Consider the following 19,248-nt stretch of genomic DNA (forward strand, 5'->3'; position numbering starts at 1 on the left):
TTGTTTGTTTTTTTAAATTCCAATCTCAAAAATTGTGACTGTCACCAAATTATCATATGTGTTCCATTCTACTTTTTGGCATTTTCTACTTGGGCTACAAAGCAGAGCAGCACAATGCAAGAGGCATTTGATTTATCATAAAGCATTGACTGGCAGAGTGTTTTTTTCAGAATTCTGGTTAGATGACAATGTTAGCCTTAGTGATTCTGTGTTTCAGATCAGACAGTAACCTTGGAAATATTACATAAAGAGTTACAAATTGTACCTTTATTTTGGCTAGTTCAAATTGAAAGAGGTTAGGGCTGGTGGGTTGCACAAATACTGCGGGGAAAAGCTTGGTGTTTGGTTCCACCTGGAGCGGAGACAAAAGTAGCCATCACACACAAAAAAAAAAACCCACATACAAATGTATCACTTGAGCAAAGCAGCTTAATGTGGCATCATAAAACGTCACCATTTCGGATAGTGAATGTGCGTGTGTGTGTTATGCATCATGAATGCGACAGTGAGGATGACTCAGCGCTGGATGACACCACTGAATTTAAGAAGATTAAACCCTTCAAAAGAGTTCTCAGAGCCAAACAGAGAAGTTGTCAAATGTCTGAAAATCAACAATGCAAATGTCATGACTATGTTAGGAAAATGTGCAAAGACAGGAAGTAAGTTCCTGACAAGATTACCATTACAAACTGCTACGAGATGTATGGATGAACAATTGCAGAGGGTGTTATTGTCACTCTTCGACATCGAGAAATGTTTCTCAGATTATCTATCACAGATCATTCTACAGTGTTGTATTAATCTTTAAATATCAATGAGTGTGTTAGCTTCTACAGCAAGCACATTCGTTACCTGGTAGGATGTGGATACCTCCTTGCCGTTGACTGTGAACTTCACCAGCCCAGTGGCGAGGTCACTGAGACATCCAATTTCCAGGTCGACGTTGCTACGGCTTGAGCCATGAGTAGCGTTGGTCACATCGCCACCCCACACCATGTAGCAGTTACTCCTCTTGACGCTATCAGAAGGTCGTTGATCATTGATTCCTCTACGCTGAAGACAAGACTAAATACGTGGCACACCGAAAATCTCACCTTTCATGGACTCTCCCTCGCTCATCACCCAAGGTCACAGTCACTGTTCTGGTCTTGCTGAGGGCAAAGTTGTTGCTATAGTAATGGTAGTCGGGGGTAACCCAGCCGACCCAAACATATGCGGGGTCTTGACCAGCAAAGACCCTCACGGAGTGGTAGTACTGTAAGGAAATGTTGAAGAGTGTAAATGTTGTGATGGAGCGATTTACTATGCATGTTAATTGATAATGTTTCACTACCGTTGTAATATTGCTGTAGTCCACTCGTCTACTTTCATCACTATGCCGCACGGATCGCAGGGGATACCTATCAAAGACCACATTTAAAAGATGATTTTGAGATGAGAACGTTTATTTGTTCATAAAAGGTGGTGGCTCTTCACTTCAGCCTGAATCTTAAATTCGCTACATCATTACAAGATATGTTGGACAAACTATGCAAGACTGTACCGCAGTACAAAAAGGGAAAATAACAACAGAAAAAACCCCAAATGGAAACAAATTCCCACACCCACAGTCTGTTTTGTTTGTTTGAATCGCATTACTTTAAAAGGCCCGTGTTCAAAGAATAAGCACCTATGTTTGACTTTGAGGGTGTCATCATCGTGCACTCCATTCGCATCGATAACCGGACTGGTCTTGAAGAAGGAGTGAAACTCCACAGGCATACTGAGTCGACAAAACACCATGTCTGTGTTGCTGTTCTGGGTGCCAAATGTCTTGTGAGTAACCTTGAGACACGGCGGGCTATCCACAGTCCCGTCAATCCTCGTCACCTGTGAAGAATCGACAGTCTTATTATCCATACAAATGACCGCCGTTGTTTGCGAAAAGGTATTTCGGTCTATTGTCTTAACTGTGATGTGATTGTGCTCCTTCGGCACATTGACAAACGTTGGCAGACGCTTGCTGAACCACATGGTGAGCTCTCTGTTCATGTTGACGGCGAAGGGTTCAAATCCCTCTTGAAGGCCGCACATGGTGTAATACTTAAAGGTGCTGGCGTCTTTGCCAAGATTCATACGACCCACCTGAGCTAAGCCCAGGCTGCACACTGGGATGAACCCTGAAAAGCAACAAGGGCAGTCAATAAATCCTCTATTATCTTCGCCTCTACCTGCAGGATGGGCCACATACACTGCGCATGCGAAGGCTTCATTTCAAGACGATAGCAGTCTTATATTTGGTGACCTTATAGCAGTGGTTCTCACCCTGGGTTCGATCGAACCCCAAGGGTTCGGGGAATTGGTCTCAGGGGTTCAACGGAGCCTCTGCCTTGGAGGTTAAGATACAGCCGACTCAACATGTCAATTAGTTATGACACACCCGCTGCAGATGATCACGTTACATGGCTTGTCCAATCAGTGCTGCGGGAAATGTAGTTCGCTCGGTCGTCAACAGGTGAATGTCATGATCGTATGTCGTGTGATTTTTTTTTTTTTTGGAATTTTTTTAAAATACATGCTATGTCGAGCAAAAGAAAAGAAAGTGGTCGGACGAATATGTACAACCTGGATTCACATGCATCACGAAGGTAATGGGACTCAGCATCCTATCTGCATGATTTGTCATGCCAAGTTGAGCAACTCAAAACTGAAAGAACACTTCTTGAATCATATTTGTATTTTTCCCTAATGAAGGGTTCTGTGAATGTGCATATGAACTGGTTGGGTTCGGTACCTCCAACAAGGTTAAGAACCACTGCCCTGTAGTAATGGTGTCCACTGAATCCCACTTCACAAACACACAGTTTCTCACCATCCTCCGTTTCAAAGTCGGTGAAGCAAAGTTCAGAGCCTTTGTTGGTGATAAGTATCTCTCCGTTGAGGGTGAAGATCATGGATTTGTCCTCCATGTTGATCATACAGCCAACCACATCACCACTGTGCCAGCAGCGCCCGAACAAACGGCCGCCCAAATTCAGACAGTGGCCCTGTGCGCATGTCAAGAAGACCAGATGAAAATGACCTGCTCAAGGCCTCCTTTTAAAAAAATGACAATATTGCACCCAATGAGTCTTTGGCAAAGAGTAACGAGTGATTAGTGAGAAAGTCTGTCTGAAACCTAATGATGTGCATATCGATATTAATTTCCTCTCAGATACATGTTGATGATTCAAAATCACTGCTGGTTGCTTTGTCATCAAGAAATAATTGTTCCAAATTTGAAAAGCTTTCTCTGAAAATTGCACCATATTTCATGACTTCATTTCAACTTGATTGAATTGATAAGACTGTTGTCAAGACGTCCGGTTGAGAACTGCCCGCAGATATGCCAAAACGTATCAGATAATCTGACCATTGATCTCTAGCACCGAGAGGGAGATGCATTTGTTCAAATAATCACTTGTGTTCTTACTTTGACAAAGACAAATAGAAGAGTAATAATGGATGCGATTACCCTGTATCCGTCAAAGACGAAAGCCAACTGATCTGTGCCAAGTTCCACATCTGGCTTACACCCGGGTCTTGCCCAGCCAACTCTCATGTCTCCTCCTGTGACGGCCTCAAATTCAAAATACCATTTCCCCGTCTTCACCGCGTATGTGCGTTCTACTCTGAAAAATCGGATTTTGTCGATGCTGAGTCGCTCAACCATTTGTCCTGGAAGGGGTGGCAACGTAATTAGAGAAGGCTTCTTAAAGGCGAAAAAGAGTTTTGAAAGTAATAGCTATGTGCATGGACAAAAGTATTGGGGCACTTGGCAATTCCGCCTCTCGTCTCCTCAATGCTTGTGTCCATTTAGCCCACATTTTAAGATGTAACACACCACCTTCTTGATCGGATGGCTCCACATTGTAACCGTAACCAATCAGGGTGCGAATGGCCTCGCGTAGGCTGTCACGGTTTGATTTCCTGGTGCGCTCATCCAGGAGGGCGTAAGGGACCAGGCGAGGGTTACGTTTACTTTTCAGATCCTGAAAGCACCACAGAGGAAGAAAAACAATATAAACGTACAGTATACCACAAACGCATGTTTAAACATGCAACCTACTTCAACTTGAACGTCGCAGTCATTCATGCTTCTGGGATAATGAAAAAACCTGAACTAACGCCATTACAAATTCGTAAAGTTGTTTATATTGTAGAAATGTATCAACATTTGTGCTGAGCCTCCACTTCACTGTACATGAGCACATACGGACAATGTACCTGCTGAATACCGTACGTCCAACCCTGCTTTATACGGTCTTTGGCCCACACATTGTGTGCATTCTCTGCCAGTTTTTCCACCAGTAACTCTTGACCTGGCGTCAATTTCATGTCAGACAGGTCCAGAGGGGATGGTTTGTAACCACTGGACATCATGAAGCTACAAGAGAAAAAGAGGAAATTATTGATTTCAAAATGCCAAATGACTGTAGACTAAGGTTAGACCAGAAGAGGAGGAAAAATCGGTACTCTTACTTCTTTGGGAGTTTAATCTTCTTAAGTGACTCATCAGCATTTGAATTGACCTGAACGACTCGACAGCCCAGTGCCAGCAGAGTTCTGTGAAGGGGGAAAAAAAAACAGCACAGATCATTTTTAATCCCAAACATCACCTCCGCCTTCGCCTTGACTACCGTATGTACATCCTAGAGTGGTGAACACTTGGTGGGGTGAGGTAATGTACGAAAATTGTACAAATCTGCCATCATAAAACTCAAGGGAATTCCCAAAGGACTGCAAAGGGTGTGAAATTGTCTTCACACCCTCTGAGAGGATGTTGCAAAATGCACCTTTTTCATGGACATCATCCAGAGGCTCAGACTACACATCAAGAATAATTATGGAAAATTCTGGCCTTCTGTGCATCAAGTCGAGAGTATTTATGTAACACATTTGTAATAGGTCCCTGTGGGACTTTTAGAGGCCAATTTAAGTGTTGTGTGGAATGCTGACAAACGGTTCAGGAGCAAAGAACATCTGACCTTGTTTGCATGTGCACTGCAAATGGAGAATTCACAACACCCAAAACACCCTTAACGCATTCAAACCCTTTGACGTCTAAAAGCGTCAATTAACGCATAGTCCCATGTGTATATATATATATATATATATATATATATATATATACACACACACACAGTATATATACATACGTACATCCATAGCAGTCAACATACTTGAGAGTTTCTGTCGACATTTGCAGGTTGTAGTTCTTTTCAGTCTCAGGAAGCTTGGAGAAATCCACCAGACACGGATGCTGCCGCTTATTATCATCCCTGATCTAAGGGCAATAACAAGATGTATATCAAATGAATCTCCACCCCCAACAGCATTTGGTACTAAGCACAGAACTACACGTCTTGTCACTGTGGGCTGACAAGTGAAGAGAAATGTATACCACAGGCTGCCGCTGATGAAGAGTAACAGGCTGCTCTAGTGAACATGTTATGGAAGACAACGAAGAAACACATCCTCTCCTTGCATGACGGGAATACCAAGCGAGAGATGTATTGCCTCTCGAGAGGCTGCGCTTTTTGCCAAAAATTCCCTATTGGCAATGCTGCATGGCGATGGTGGATGTTTACCACAAATGCATGCACAGATATGCAGTTGTGTTTGTACGTGGACGTGATGAACACCAGCCAGCTCTTTCGAAAACAGTTCGAGTATCTTTTGAAGCAGTTTTTCACATCTACACAGGTTTAGAATGTAAGAAAGCTCGCTGAGACTTTCGACCTTTGAAAATTCTTGCCTCATAAAAGAAAATACTGTCGTAGTCATAGAGGGAGGATGTTCATGTGTTTAAATAATACACATACTATATTCAACATGTCTTTATTTCTTCTTAATAGGGCAAAACAGGTTTAGTATGTTCATCACTCACTACATGATAAACCAAGAGAGAGACATTCTCTTCGGGTGCAGGTTTCTCCAATTGCAGTCGATTCGATACGTAGCTCGATGGCTCATTTTGGTTCACACAGGCGAGATTAAGATTCAATTCGATATGATACCGCTCAGTTGGAGAGGGTGTATATTGTTTGATGAGATGAGTTTCTCATTGTCATTTTACAATATAAATCAGGGGTGTCAAACACATTTTTGTCGCGGGCCACATGTTGGTTACCATTTCCCTTGGAGGGCCATTCTGACTGGAAGCATTAAAAAAAGCAAGAAAAAAAAGCGATTTGTTCAACTATTCTTTAAGTTCCTGTCATGAGGGGTTTAGTAACAAAGAAATGCTTACGCTAAAGTATCTATCTAATTTATTCCATATAAAAAATTTACATTTTGGTAGCGATTTTAGCAAGCATCATGGAAGTTGACATGTTTGATTTGCTTTCGCGGATCACATGAAATGATGTGGCGGGCCAGATCTGGCCCCTGGGCCTTGAGTTTGACACCTGTGATATAAATGAACTTGTCAGTTCTGTAAATGTGGCATTTCCTTCAACGACAAGACATTTCGATTCGTACCTCAAAAGATCTTAAAGTGGAACGATTCGATTCAGTTCAATTCGATGCACTTAAATCTTTTCAATCAAATCCCATTTTCCAATTCAAATCATTCTTGTTGTTAAAATGTAATTTATGTAAATGATCGTTTAAACTTCTACCCCTAAAACATTAAGAATAATATGGTTTACTTTTTGTTTGTTCACAGTCCCCGATACAAATAGAACTGACAAATGTTGTTCTGTGGGAGTACTGCTGAAAGAAATTCATTTTGTTGGTTGAATCGTCACTTCTCACTTCAGGCAAGAAAGCACTACAGCCTCCTATATTTTTACATGTTCAGGGTGCTTTGTGGTGCTTGCATATTCAATTAAAATCCTCATTTATGTTCTTCAATAAAGTGGATAATTAAATGTCACCTTGCAGAAAAGGCAAAGAAAGTAAAGTGTTCCTCTTGGTTTGTCACTGTACCAAAACTGGAGAGATCCTGTTGTGCCCTTGGGTGAAACAACAGTCAGTTGTGACTGAGTGTACACTGAAACACAGACCGCCATGTTGTGTTTCTTCCAAATAAACTGTGAGGAAGCTTCAGATGGTATGGAAAGCTCTGTGCATGGAGAAGGTAATTTGTCTTTCCACTTACCCTCTTTTTGGTGTGAAACGCAAATTATGGGAGAAAAAGCAAGATGACGTACAGGCTTTTGTGATAGATTCAATCCTAAAGTTACTCACTTTTCACTTAAGAACATGTGTGTAAATTCGATGTTTGTTTTCTCCAAAATATGGCAAAATGGCTGGACTGTTTGTTATTTTATTATCTTGATGGGGACTTTGTTGCCATCGTAAATGGCTGACGGAAATGCTCTCACCTTGCCGTAGGACCAGCCCAGTTCGATTTTATTCATGCCCCACAATTCGTGGATGTTCTCCGCCAGCTTGTCCCGAACTTTCTCTAAATGAGGCGGCATAACAATCTGATGACACAAACGGAGTGGATTATTTTTTTTCATGTCATTCTTGCAATTAAAGACCAACACTCCGCTCATTACCTGGCTGGTTTCCACCGGTGTGGGAATGAAAGAGGCCTGGGACAAGATGAGGGTGGTGCCAAGCAAATCTCGGACCCCGTCCATGTCCCTCTTGTACTCTTTAACTGGCTCCACCCTCAGCTTCTCTTTGGGCAGCAGGGCTTCGTAACAGGGGGCATAACTTGATGGTGGCAGGAATTTAAAGTCGCCATGACGACCACCCAACAGGAACCTTACCCTGATGACATTAAAAAAGGGTTAATTCCTTACAATGGAACAATGCTTCTTACTTTGCGGTCTTATAAAAATCTGCATCAGCGACGCTGAAACTTGAAGAGGGACCAGTTTAACTCAAGAGTATTAAAAACAACGTCTCCGTCGCCGCTGTTATGAAGCCCTCCTGAGGCAGCCCGAAATAAAAGATTGGAGTCGATGTCGTGACGTTAACGTGGTGACGCAAATGAGTCAGCCCTCAATTATTGAAGAGCCGGAATGCCACAAATGGCAGAGACTTTCACCTTTGTTCAGTGGGTCAGCGGGTTCATTTGCAAGCACGTCACTCCCCAAATTAAATGCCGCATCTGGAAATCACACAGCGTGAAAGGAATAACAAGGGCAGCCAATTTTCCTTTCTGCTTTGATTCGTTACAGTTGATAATCCCATGTATGAGAGGACATTTTTGGATTTGAGCACCACTGGTGGAGCCTGTGGCAAACGAATCGACCTCACAGTCAAAGGCTCTGGGTTCAAATTCCCTGTTTGGCAGCGGGGGCAAAGCCTCATCTGCATATGAAGAGTAAGAAAAACAAGTTCATAAATAATGACATGAAATTGTTTTGTTTTAGTTCTTTGTCGTGCGATTTATATTCATTTTCATTTTGAATCCAATAATATGCATGATTTCATCAACAGACCTGCTGAATTTGTATATTTCCAATTTGAAAACATACGAAAAATGTGTGTGAAAAGAATGCTGGTGTATTTTTGTAAAACTTTTTTTTGGCTGCAAATTTCGAAATACACTACAAGGTTTGGCTGGATTTTTAAATTTGACTCAATGCCTCACCAGCCATTCTTTTACAAGCAAGAAATAAAGCCCAGTGATGAATTATAACACAACAAAAACAAACGTGATCACACTGATTTTGTACCAGAAATGAAGAATAAATAAAAAAATTGCATCAGGGTTGATCTGTTTGGGACCAACAGGTGGCCCCTCCCACAGCAGCACACCTGTTGGTCATCATGTCATTAGTAGATTTTCTGGTAAAAGGACTGCCGGCTCGACCACTCACGGTTGGGTCATTGTTTCTTTCACTGCTTCTGTTGGTTAGTGTTTGTACATTACTGCCATTGATTTTTGTTTGAAGTTTCGTCACGTCATGCCTTTTGCTGTTGTCGTTGGTTTTGTTTGTTACTTTGGATTCTTGTTTTCAGGACTTTGTTTGTTCTGGATTTAGTTTTCTCTGTGTTTTAATACAATTTGTTAAGCTCACCCTGGTCCTTCCTCTGCCTGGTTTTTGAGGTCCTCCACCACCACCACATTCGTGACAATATGTTGCATGTGTAATGTTTTTTAATGTTTCAGCCCCATTACGGAGTATGTAAAAATTGTTACTTGGATACACCACGTTGAGAGTACAAAGGGAGAATGCTGTCTCATATTTAACATTCATGAAATGTGTATACTTGGATATAAGACATTAACAATATTTGATATGTAGCACAAGAGAAAAATAATATTTTGTTTATTTCCGAGACTGATCTTGTACTTGATTTCATCAGACTAAGCACGTGCACTCAATGTCGGGTTCCAATGTGTCCCTTGAGTAATGCTGCCAAACAGTCAACCAATCCTGCTAAGTAAAGCAAACAGTAAATTATAATTCCTGTCAAATGTTTCGGGGCTTCAAAGAGTTAAATCGGCATTGCAAAAATCCGCCAGTCCTTATGAAAAACTGCCTGGGCATGAAATTGCATCAATGCAAGTTAACCACACTATCGGCGGTCGCCACAGCAACAGACAAATGCAGGCCAGCCAGCCAATTTTACCTGTGTTCCAATCTCAAGGCTTTCAGGATGCAAGCGTGCATGCACTTGGAGTGGGTTGGGAGGATGAGATGGCTTTCAAATATGCAAGGTTTTTTGGGAGTGGAATGTGTGTCTGTCTGTATCATCTCATTGTGCTTGTGTCTGCTCATCATGCGCAAGTGTGATGAGTATATTTGCCTGACACAAACATTGGTCAACAGCAAATCTTACTCAAAGATGTATTTTTCATGCCAATTTTAAAAATATCTTTGCATCAGGTTTGTTGACATATTTTCATTTTCTCTTTTTAAGTTTGACCTATAAAAGCTTGAATGATTTTACCAATGCGTTGGGGGGGGTGGGTCCACTTGTTGCTGACTCGAACCCTTAATTCATAAAGGTGACTAAATATTTTACTATACAGTATTGCATATGATGTTATTGTTCTGAAAACCTGATGCGCTAGAGAAAAGAACAAGTGCAGATTTGGAATCACAGAAAGAATATCTAGAAAAATTTACTTGCGTCTCAAATTATAATATTAAAAAAAAAAACTTGTGTAATTCAAAACTTACTTGACACCCGCAGAGAAGCTGACCACGGGAAAGAAGAGTCCATCTGTGTTGAAGTTCTCAAACATGCCCTGAACGGGCTGTCCGTTGATGCGGAAAGAGATGCTTGGAGCGCCGAGGTCGAGGCAACAGCTCACCACATCCTCTGAAGTCAGAATGTGCTGGTGGAGGGATGCAACCGCCCGGGGGATACGTCCTAGGAAACATACAAATGCACGCTGATGTTGTTGGGTTTTAGTTCTGTCTAGGCTCAACTCATATTGCATGCATCAAGGGACTCAGAAAAACACACGAGGAGTTTCTGACCTGACCAGAGGTGCAGTCCATCAAAACCATAGGAGTAGAGGTCATCTCCCACGCCATTTGCCCCCCAGCCCTCACCCCCTCCTGGGTAAGGTGCGTAACCCTTGGTGTTGGCCCAGCCCACTCGCAGGTGAGAGGGTTCACTGGTCACAAAGTGGTCCACCTGGTCAATCATCAGCTCGTAGTACCACTTCTTATACTGAGCTGAGCCCTCGCTCACCCCAAGGAAGATATTCGGTCTCATACTGCCAAGGGAAGAAAAAAAAATGCAGTCACTTTAAGTAATTTTGTTCCAATATATTTGTCCCTTTCTCAGATCTAATTCAATGTGTGCCATAAGGACAATATATTTAATTGTTTGTTTTGGGCAAGTTTCTAAAAATGTCAACATCTTAAGACAGAGCAAAACATTAAAATAGAGCAAAGAGATTCAATTAGAATTTATAAAATGATGTCGCTTGAGCCAGTCTTTCAGTGCACACATTAATCATCAGGGATAAAGGACATTAAATGTATTGGATAATGACGAGAGGCCAAATAGTCAGCTTTCTCACTGCATTCATACCCATGGCAAATTTACGAGTCATTGTAGTCAAACAGCTATATCAAGATTTACACAAAATCATTTCCGCAAAACCTATCACAATTTAAGTACAGATCTGGAAAAAAAAAGTATCCAGGATGTGTTTGTTTGTTTTGTTAATGTCATAAGATTGCTTGAATTAAAAAAAAAACTATTTTCTTAATTTGTCAAAGAATAACGCAAGTATCTTAATAAAAGTACTTAGCAACCCCCATTTTCATGAAATGATTGTCATACTGATGCCATGCTCCGCCCTCATTAGGTGTGAAAGTGGACCTCCACTCCGGGGATAAGGACTCGTCCGGCCCATGAACAGCAAAAATCCACATACAATTGACACCCTTTGAAATGCAACGGATGTTTTTTTTTTTCGTTTTTTTTTTTACTCCCCCACACCCCAATCAAAAATATATTTTTAAATATGATGATACATATTCAATATGCATTTTCCAGTAAAATGGCAAGGAATGGAAAAAATGTGAAAACATATAGAATGAAATTGAAAAAAAAATCCTCATACATGCAAATCCACTATTGACAAAAAAGTTTGCAATTTGGTGTCAGCCATCCGTTTAGTTCGAGTCCACCAGGTTTCCACTGGTGCTCACTCGTCTATTCCCATTAGGAGTTGTTGAAAGGACGAGCGCTACAATTCACCCAAAAGGGCTGCTTCTATGTCGGTTCGTTAGAAGGATAATAAACATCTCCGAGTGGACTGTTACATCGCATGGTGCTTGGGCCGTAAAAATCTGGTCGATACATTGGCATATCTAAAGCTGACAACTTGTTCATCTAGTGTAGAAGTACTGGCTTTCTCACCTTTGGACATCATTGACCAGCTGAGTTTGTAGCAGCAGGTCTCTCTTGGGCAGCAAGTGATCACAAATGAGGTTTTGATTGGTTCGCACGGCGACGCCATTACACACACACAATGAGCAAAGCACATCGAGGATCTAGAGGCAGAGGAGAGGAAGGAGCCGGGGAGAAAGAGGCAGCAGCGATATCATAAATAATAGTGCAGTCGCTCTACCGATGTCATCCGGTATTTGATGTATGTGCTACTGACCTTGTGGTTACGTCCATGTTTGTATAGCAGCGATATGATGGACTTGATGTGTCCTCTCTGGATCATGTTGAGAGCCTCTGGGCTCTCAATTAGAATACAGTGCAGAACTTCGAGAATGCCTACGAGTAGTCTTCAATTAGTCGACAACACGGGTCGCAAAGCATCAACCGGTATCTTTGATCAGGGATGTTTAATAATGCAGCTGACGAAGATGTGCGGTATGAACAAGAATGACAGTGAGCTTACCTGAAGAAGACTCCAGTCTCTCCAGCTTACTAACGAGCCAATCCAAGTTGTTGGAAAACTGAGTGCAGTTGTTCCTGTTTCCTCTGATTAACGCTGCTGCATGGTATAAGGAAAGAATGTATGCTTGTTACAAAAAGGGGAGTCATGGAGGGGCAGACAAATAAAGGCAAACACAGAGAGGAAAAAAAATGGAGAAGCAATTCTAAATCCACTTAACACTGCACAGGAGCATGTGTGGAGGAGGAGGAGGGGGACTGAATGAAAGGAGGCCGAGACATGGCTGAAATACTAATATATTGTAACCCTGCAAGTGAAATAAGTGTACATAAGCCTCTGAAGGCCACACGCTAAGGGTGAGGAGTAGCTTCAGGATGACAGTCATATTTAGGATTTAGGTTGACCACATAAACTCCTGTAGAACAAAAAAAAAATCTAAAATAGATCACAAATGAATCATTCCCTTTTTCGCATCGCTTTCTGGTCGTTAATTAACCAGAAAGTGTTTGTCTTATAAGATGAAAATGAAATGCGGTCATCTTTCGACGTCACGTCATTGAATTTATGAGCTGTCACAGGTGAGCAGAACATTTATGAGTGTGCAAGTTGAACCTTCTGAACCGTCACGACCTTGGAAATCAATCCCAAGTGTGCAGAGTCAGTAAGACGGGTGGGTTAAATGGCATGTCAGCGCGGCTCTAGCTGGACAAAGCCATTCATCACGGCAAGGAATTGCATGTGTGCATTGTATTATCATAGCTTACCCAACAGTTCATAAAGAAGGTTGAGGATGTCTTTCCAGGCTGCTCCGGCCTCTGGGCCAGCACACTCCCCAAAATGGGCCACACTGTTGTAAACATTCAGACGGTCTATGCAGTCGGACACGAGTGTCAGCATGCCCTACAAAATGAAGCCAACCAATAGCTTGTCAAAAATGGTACACTTGGGACAATTCCTTTGATGTACCCCACGGCCTGGAATCTGTGGTGCCCCCGTTGCCCTGAAGGGTGCGGGAAGCTGGCAGCCATTTGACTTCTGATCGCCAGTCAATCACAGGGCACATATACACAAATAACCGTTCACGTCCATATTCATGGGCAATATGGAGTCTTCAGTGAAGCTAACATGCAAGTATTTCAAATGTGGAAAGAAACCGCAGTACACAGAGAAAAACCATGCAAGCGGAGCGAGAATATGCAATCTCCACAGAGATATGTCAGAGTGAGCTACCAACCAGAAATGTTGGGGGGGCGGGGGTCTGTGGTCTAGAGGGAGTCACTATGTGTTTGCATATGAGACCAACACATCAAGATACCTTTGGCAATCCCTAATCAATCAATCAAAGTAAACAGTGTGTATATAGTTGTCTCTCTAAAAGCACATGACATTCACATCGAATAAGGAAGCATTGCAATCACACAGGCAACCCCCCATTGGCGTGTCTCTTGTCCCCTTCGGTGCTGGCATCATGGTGATTTATGCCGCACGCAAGTATCTCCAGTGATCAGCTATAATAAACGCACCAAATGGAAATCGCTGATGATTTATAACAGCAGGAAAAATCAAGAGTCAGCTGACTTGAGTGACAAATTGACCTTGTGAGTGCAAAGTAAAAGGGTGGATCACAGATTACCCCAACAGTACCTCGAGAGTTAAACTCGATAGATGATGAAATACGCCCAATTTTCACGTTGTATCCAAATACATTTTTAATGATGTGATGTGATTATTATCAGAGTTAAAACGAGTCTGGATACTTTTTATTTTCCTCCCCACTTAGCGTGAAGCTATCATTTGCTAACCGATGAAAACAATTTGGGTGTTGGAGGCTGTGCGCAATGCCTCAGTGCATTCGTGCCAGCCTCATACTATATTGTCGCTCCTGATGGCTCGCGACCACTTCCTGGTAAACCGTAGCCGGGACAGGCTCCAACTCACCCGCAACTCTAATCAGGACAAGCCCAAAAGAAACTGGATTGATGGAGACACTACAAGGACAAAAGTATCGGGACACCAAATCATACAAAACCAGGGACCCCAATTCCTGATTGTTAACTAATTAATTCAGAGGTATTTACTCAAAAATGTTCTGGTGTGCTCAAACTCACTTCCTGTTTGAAAAGATTCTGCCTGTTTTTGAGGGAGCGTAGCTTGATCTGCCTCTCTTCGTGCTCCAGCTCAGCATCAGGAAGCTGGAAGTAGGTGATGAGGTCGTTGAGGGTTTGGAGTACCTCCTCAATGGGCAGAGCCACAAGTGCCTTGTTCTTCAAACCCAGACAATCCAGATCCCTGACAAGGGGACACAGACGTGCAAAATATTGCTCGCGTGTTGACAAAATACTACCATTGATGAATATGCTCTCGAAATGACGATAGGCTGGGATCACAAAAGCATGATGTTTGAGCCCACAGGGGCATCTATGCTGAAATGCTGATTTCCCACTGGTTGGCTAAAAATAGCTGCTGTCGTGGGCATGGGAGGAGTGTGAGGGGATGTGTGTGTCACCGCCTCAAGGGAGCATGACACACACTCACATCTTCCCACCATGAGTGCACACAAGGGACACAAGATGGGCGGCTTGATGACATAAAGGTAGTAAGCTCTTCCGCTTACACATTCCACTGCTTCCTCTTGGAAAATATGCGGGCCACATTTATGATTTGGAAAAGCATGAATGGACCGCTGTCTCCGCTCAATTCCAATATTTTTACAATCTGGAGCAACGTTACATCATGACTCACGGCACTGAGCAAGCACTCGTGGGATGAGTTTGTACTTTTCATCACCAGGATAACTTACAACATCATCTGGAAAAAAAAAGGCGCATGTTTGCTCCGCACAATATGGAGCAGAAGCACCTTTGCGTACCTGATAAATCTGTTAAAGAGGAGCGTGGTGTTGCGGATGATGCGCGCTGCTCGAGATTCCTCGTGTTGACAGCGCTGCAGAGTCAAGCCGTCGTCCATGTGACCTTCGGAATGTAGACAGGCCTTCAGACGGGGAGAGAAATAAAAGGGGAGATTTTTGTCATGATGAGGAAAAGCTACATTGGGCGTCAGGATGTCAGGAGGATGTCCTGCTTTGTTTCAATGAAGGTGTTTGTTATCATCAATTACAATCGTTTGTCATTCACGCCTCCATGTACCCTGAATAATGGGAGGTTTTACATTTAGACAAGGCGACGATACAAGTAGAATCAACTTCACTGTTTGCTTCCGTCTCTGCTTTACATTCTAAGTTGATGGTGTGCGCTTTAGTTACGACACTCACTCGTCTCTTGAGAGGACCCAAACGTGCAGATTTGACATCAGGTGCCTGGTAGGAGAGCCACAACCCTGTGGCCACGTGCATTATGAAGCTGAGCGAGTCTCCATATTTAATCTCCGCCACGCCCATCCCCTCAATGTCCCGCTTGGGGCTCTGGTCAAGCTTCTCCTGGACAGGGGAGGAGACGGAAACAAAAAGTCAAAGTTGTCAGTGTCTAACCCGATAAATGTTTCTACACCAGTCAACATTATGCCCACTTGCAGAATACAGTGATAAATGCAAAAAAATAGCATCGAAGTGAGAGTTGTGCTTGAAATGCATCCTTTGACAAAAAGCGCTTTTTTTTCTCGGAAACAAGTATATTCAGGAAACTTACCAATATTCAACTGCTGTTTACTAAAGAATGGTAAAAGGTGTAGAAGGTGTACTTTTTTTTTCGTGATGGAAGAAGAGGGTTAAAGCTTTCTTTTGGTCGCTTCCATGCTTCTATATAGCTGGAGAACTCAATTTTCTGTAGTCCTTCAAATATTAGTGAAAATGGTCCAAAATGGCTGGCAGCGGCTCTCCCAATTTGAGAAAAACGGCTGGCATCGAAGGAGTTTTTAATGAGCGCCGGTGATCCTTTGTGACATGGGCCAACTTGTAGAGCAAAAGCATGCATGGTTGTGTGACCTTGCCTTAGAAGCTCTGAAGCAGAAAGCAGTTGAGATTGTGTCGGACCTCTCGCGGTCCTGCAGCACCAAGCCCCGGTCCTCAGTCAGGGCCAGGTAGTGTCCCGTTGTCAGGTGTCGTAACCGGAACGGCTGACCCCAGCGAATATGGCTCCCGCTCCAGCTAAATTGCAACATGTGCACACACGTAAAGGTGTCACAAGAACGTGGATAATTTGCATTTTACAAACCCTGACAGTGTAATATCCATTAATTATAGCTGATCTGAGTATTACTGCCGGCTGTTAATTATCAAGAGTGCCGTGTGATGAGGTAGAATAATTGGCAAATGGCTGGCAAAAATAAATAAATAAATAAGCTGTTTCAGCATAGACAGAGGAAAGAAAGTGCAAGAAAGCATTGAGGAAAAAGCAGGTTGACCAAAAAAAAAAAAATTTTTTTTTTTTAAATGAACAGAGATTAGGTAAACGATTCACAACCCACCTGATCCGGAGTGGCTCCAGCCTCCATAATGACCTGGCCTTGGCACCAGCTTTACCTATTTCATAGTTGACTATCCTATCAACAGAAAGAGAAGCATGAGGTAGAAACTGTGGGTGCTTGAAATATCCAGACACCACGATACAGTCAAGGTCATCCATCCTACGTGAGACAAAAGCATCCATTTGCTTTCATCTCTCGCACGGTTAATCAAAGGAGGATGTCTGACACAAGCCCGCGAACAATAAAGCCTAGCATGTATTGACTCTGCGACCGGTGCATTCAAAGACAGGCGCATGTGTCCCCCGATAAGCTGCGGCAACATCCTCTATCAGTGAATAGCACTTGGCAAGACTTGGCTCATCGCTCCAAGTGACATCTTGGAGAGAAACGTACGAGGCGTGTTTCTTTTGTGCCATTTCAAGGGCACAAAAGGAGGCGAAGCCAAAAATGGAAATCACTACTCAATCCGGCCTCCCACAATTGCTGCGCTCTGCTCTAAAAATAGACTTTGTGCGTGCATGTCTGGGTGAATGTGTGCTTCGGAGGAAGACACACAAGCACTATAACACAGCGTGTTGGTTGTAGAGGACCTGGCCCATTGGATTGGACTGAAAAGTCTTTCAACAAGATGTTGATCGTGCGTCTCTGATCATTTTTGTACATTCGTCCTTCACTCTTGTGAAGCCGGAGGTAACTGACATTGGTTGCAAAAGGATTTGGGACCCCGTGGAAATTATCACCGAAAAAAATGAAAAACTACTTCTAGGGCCCCTATCTGTCAATCTTATTTGACGGAGTTGAGGTGAGTCCCGGACCAAGACTGTAGCTTTGACCCACTTCCAACTCGGTGTGCTATATTTCCCATCCCAAATGTTTTGAAGATTTAGCAAGTTCCGGGTGGGCTTTGGATGAGTACTACGGTGGAGAGAAATATTCAAGTAGCAAAATACTTGTTGCAAAGAGGCTGGTTTACTTGCTGGATACTGTCAAGGTGCACTTGAGCAGGGCAGTGTACACCCCTGCCCCCGCCCCCCACGACTTTTTGTGCGTGCACCTCTTTCACTCCAAATCTCTATTTGCACGTCAGCATGTGCGTTGTTTGGTTCTCCGCGCAATGCCTAACACAAAATGTATCGCAAAATGTGTATTTGAATTTCCCCGAAGTGATCGTACTGATTGAATTCTTGGCCATCACCTGTGCACGACCTGGAAATTACATCAGACCAAATGCAATAAATCTCTATTTATTTTTTTGTACCTCTGCTGCTCTTCACTTTTGTCTGACCCCGGGATGGTCACCACCTCGTCATGCCCATGAAACAGCCGCATCACATGGCCACCCAACACGTAGCCTAGAGGAGAGAAATGCAGGAACAGAGACTTGACCTTTATTGGCATGTTTTATTCCTGCAACAGTGTGAGAATTGAATGAGAAGAGAAAGAACCATTGAGATTGCAAAAAGTGAGGTGAAAAAAAGTCATTGCACACACGAAACAAAAAGGTGAAAATCAAGAAGGCAAACCGCGATAAAGTTCAGGCGCATCGCTCATTCATAAGAATTAATTTGATTTAATAAGAAAGGCTTTTCACTTGCTGTTTAATTTTGGCATTATTACTTTTGCAATTATTAAGGTAAGAGAGGGCCTATTTGGCGCAATTGCTCTCTTGAGTATTTTTTAACGTATATTTTCACACTGCGCTTCTTTTTTCTTTTGTCGTGTTCATAAATTATTCACACCAAGACGAGTGAAAACCAAAGCAATGAAAATCCATCTTGAAAATGGCGAAGAAAATTAGACAGCGTGAAGGAAGGGGTGTTGGCTCAGCTGTCTACCTTCCTCTATGTTGCTGCCAGAGCAGATGGGATGGACGTTCCACAACGTCTGCATGAAGGATGCGTCCACCTGGATGTTGCCATTGGAGATTGATAAATGCTGTAGGACACACAAGATTGCAAACTGTGTTTAAGCTCATTATGTGCAACCAAACACTAACAGCATACGGGAGGTGAGCGGTTTCAAGATTCAGTAATATTTACATAATACAGCATGCTCACTGCTCATGTGCATTATATTTACACCACAAGTATTCTGCTATCGGACTGGAGCAATACCAAATGCAAGCTATGCATTCTTATGTTTCCTTCTAATTTCAGTGTACCTGCATTGGATTGGATAAGCTTTATTGTCAAATGCACTGTATGTGTAACATCTGGTAAATACATGTAAAAAAACAAAGTAACAAAAAAAAAAGCCTTTAAAAATACAATCTTGTTCAGTGTTGAGGGAGACGGTAATTTCACCGTGGTTATCAGTGACGTTGCAGCTTACAGCAGTTTAGAGTTGCGATGCATCATGCGAGTAGGTACTGTGGTCGCAATATTTGTATTATCAGCTCATGTTATGAAATGAAATAACCAAAATAATAATAATAATAAACAATTAAAAAGTTAAAAAAAAAAAAAAAAAGAAACGTGATTTTTCTTGCAATGGCGTCATATAGGGCTTTATCTCTTGTA

The 19,248-nt window shown here is 42.5% G+C and overlaps 1 protein-coding gene across 2 annotated transcripts in view; it reads right to left on the bottom strand.

Annotated features, from left to right (window-relative positions):
• Window positions 1-19,248, bottom strand: part of LOC147196261 (ryanodine receptor 3-like) — an 84,506-nt gene that overhangs the window by 45,161 nt on the left and 20,097 nt on the right. Inside the window, exons 9-35 of one of the 2 annotated variants that reach the window (XM_086128237.1) lie at window positions 18,565-18,664; window positions 17,988-18,081; window positions 16,730-16,804; window positions 16,253-16,409; window positions 15,579-15,743; window positions 15,177-15,298; window positions 14,416-14,596; window positions 13,072-13,207; window positions 12,311-12,406; window positions 12,065-12,183; window positions 11,818-11,951; window positions 10,419-10,660; window positions 10,116-10,308; window positions 7,530-7,746; window positions 7,350-7,454; window positions 5,202-5,305; window positions 4,501-4,584; window positions 4,246-4,405; window positions 3,866-4,010; window positions 3,494-3,696; window positions 2,852-3,026; window positions 1,951-2,159; window positions 1,670-1,869; window positions 1,334-1,400; window positions 1,095-1,255; window positions 853-1,018; window positions 266-352 (exon numbers count right to left, since the gene is read on the bottom strand). In XM_086128237.1, the coding sequence (XP_085984363.1) occupies window positions 266-352; window positions 853-1,018; window positions 1,095-1,255; window positions 1,334-1,400; window positions 1,670-1,869; window positions 1,951-2,159; window positions 2,852-3,026; window positions 3,494-3,696; window positions 3,866-4,010; window positions 4,246-4,405; window positions 4,501-4,584; window positions 5,202-5,305; window positions 7,350-7,454; window positions 7,530-7,746; window positions 10,116-10,308; window positions 10,419-10,660; window positions 11,818-11,951; window positions 12,065-12,183; window positions 12,311-12,406; window positions 13,072-13,207; window positions 14,416-14,596; window positions 15,177-15,298; window positions 15,579-15,743; window positions 16,253-16,409; window positions 16,730-16,804; window positions 17,988-18,081; window positions 18,565-18,664 (3,897 nt within the window). Of the gene's footprint in view, window positions 1-265; window positions 353-852; window positions 1,019-1,094; window positions 1,256-1,333; window positions 1,401-1,669; window positions 1,870-1,950; window positions 2,160-2,851; window positions 3,027-3,493; window positions 3,697-3,865; window positions 4,011-4,245; window positions 4,406-4,500; window positions 4,585-5,201; window positions 5,306-7,349; window positions 7,455-7,529; window positions 7,747-10,115; window positions 10,661-11,817; window positions 11,952-12,064; window positions 12,184-12,310; window positions 12,407-13,071; window positions 13,208-14,415; window positions 14,597-15,176; window positions 15,299-15,578; window positions 15,744-16,252; window positions 16,410-16,729; window positions 16,805-17,987; window positions 18,082-18,564; window positions 18,665-19,248 lie in introns of those variants that run through there. The other variant, XM_086128236.1, reaches the window with a different exon arrangement.

The sequence above is a fragment of the Hippocampus guttulatus genome, chromosome 13 (assembly GCF_054856545.1).
Source record: "Hippocampus guttulatus isolate MCC_2025c chromosome 13, RoL_Hgut_1.0, whole genome shotgun sequence".
Lineage (NCBI taxonomy): Eukaryota > Metazoa > Chordata > Actinopteri > Syngnathiformes > Syngnathidae > Hippocampus > Hippocampus guttulatus.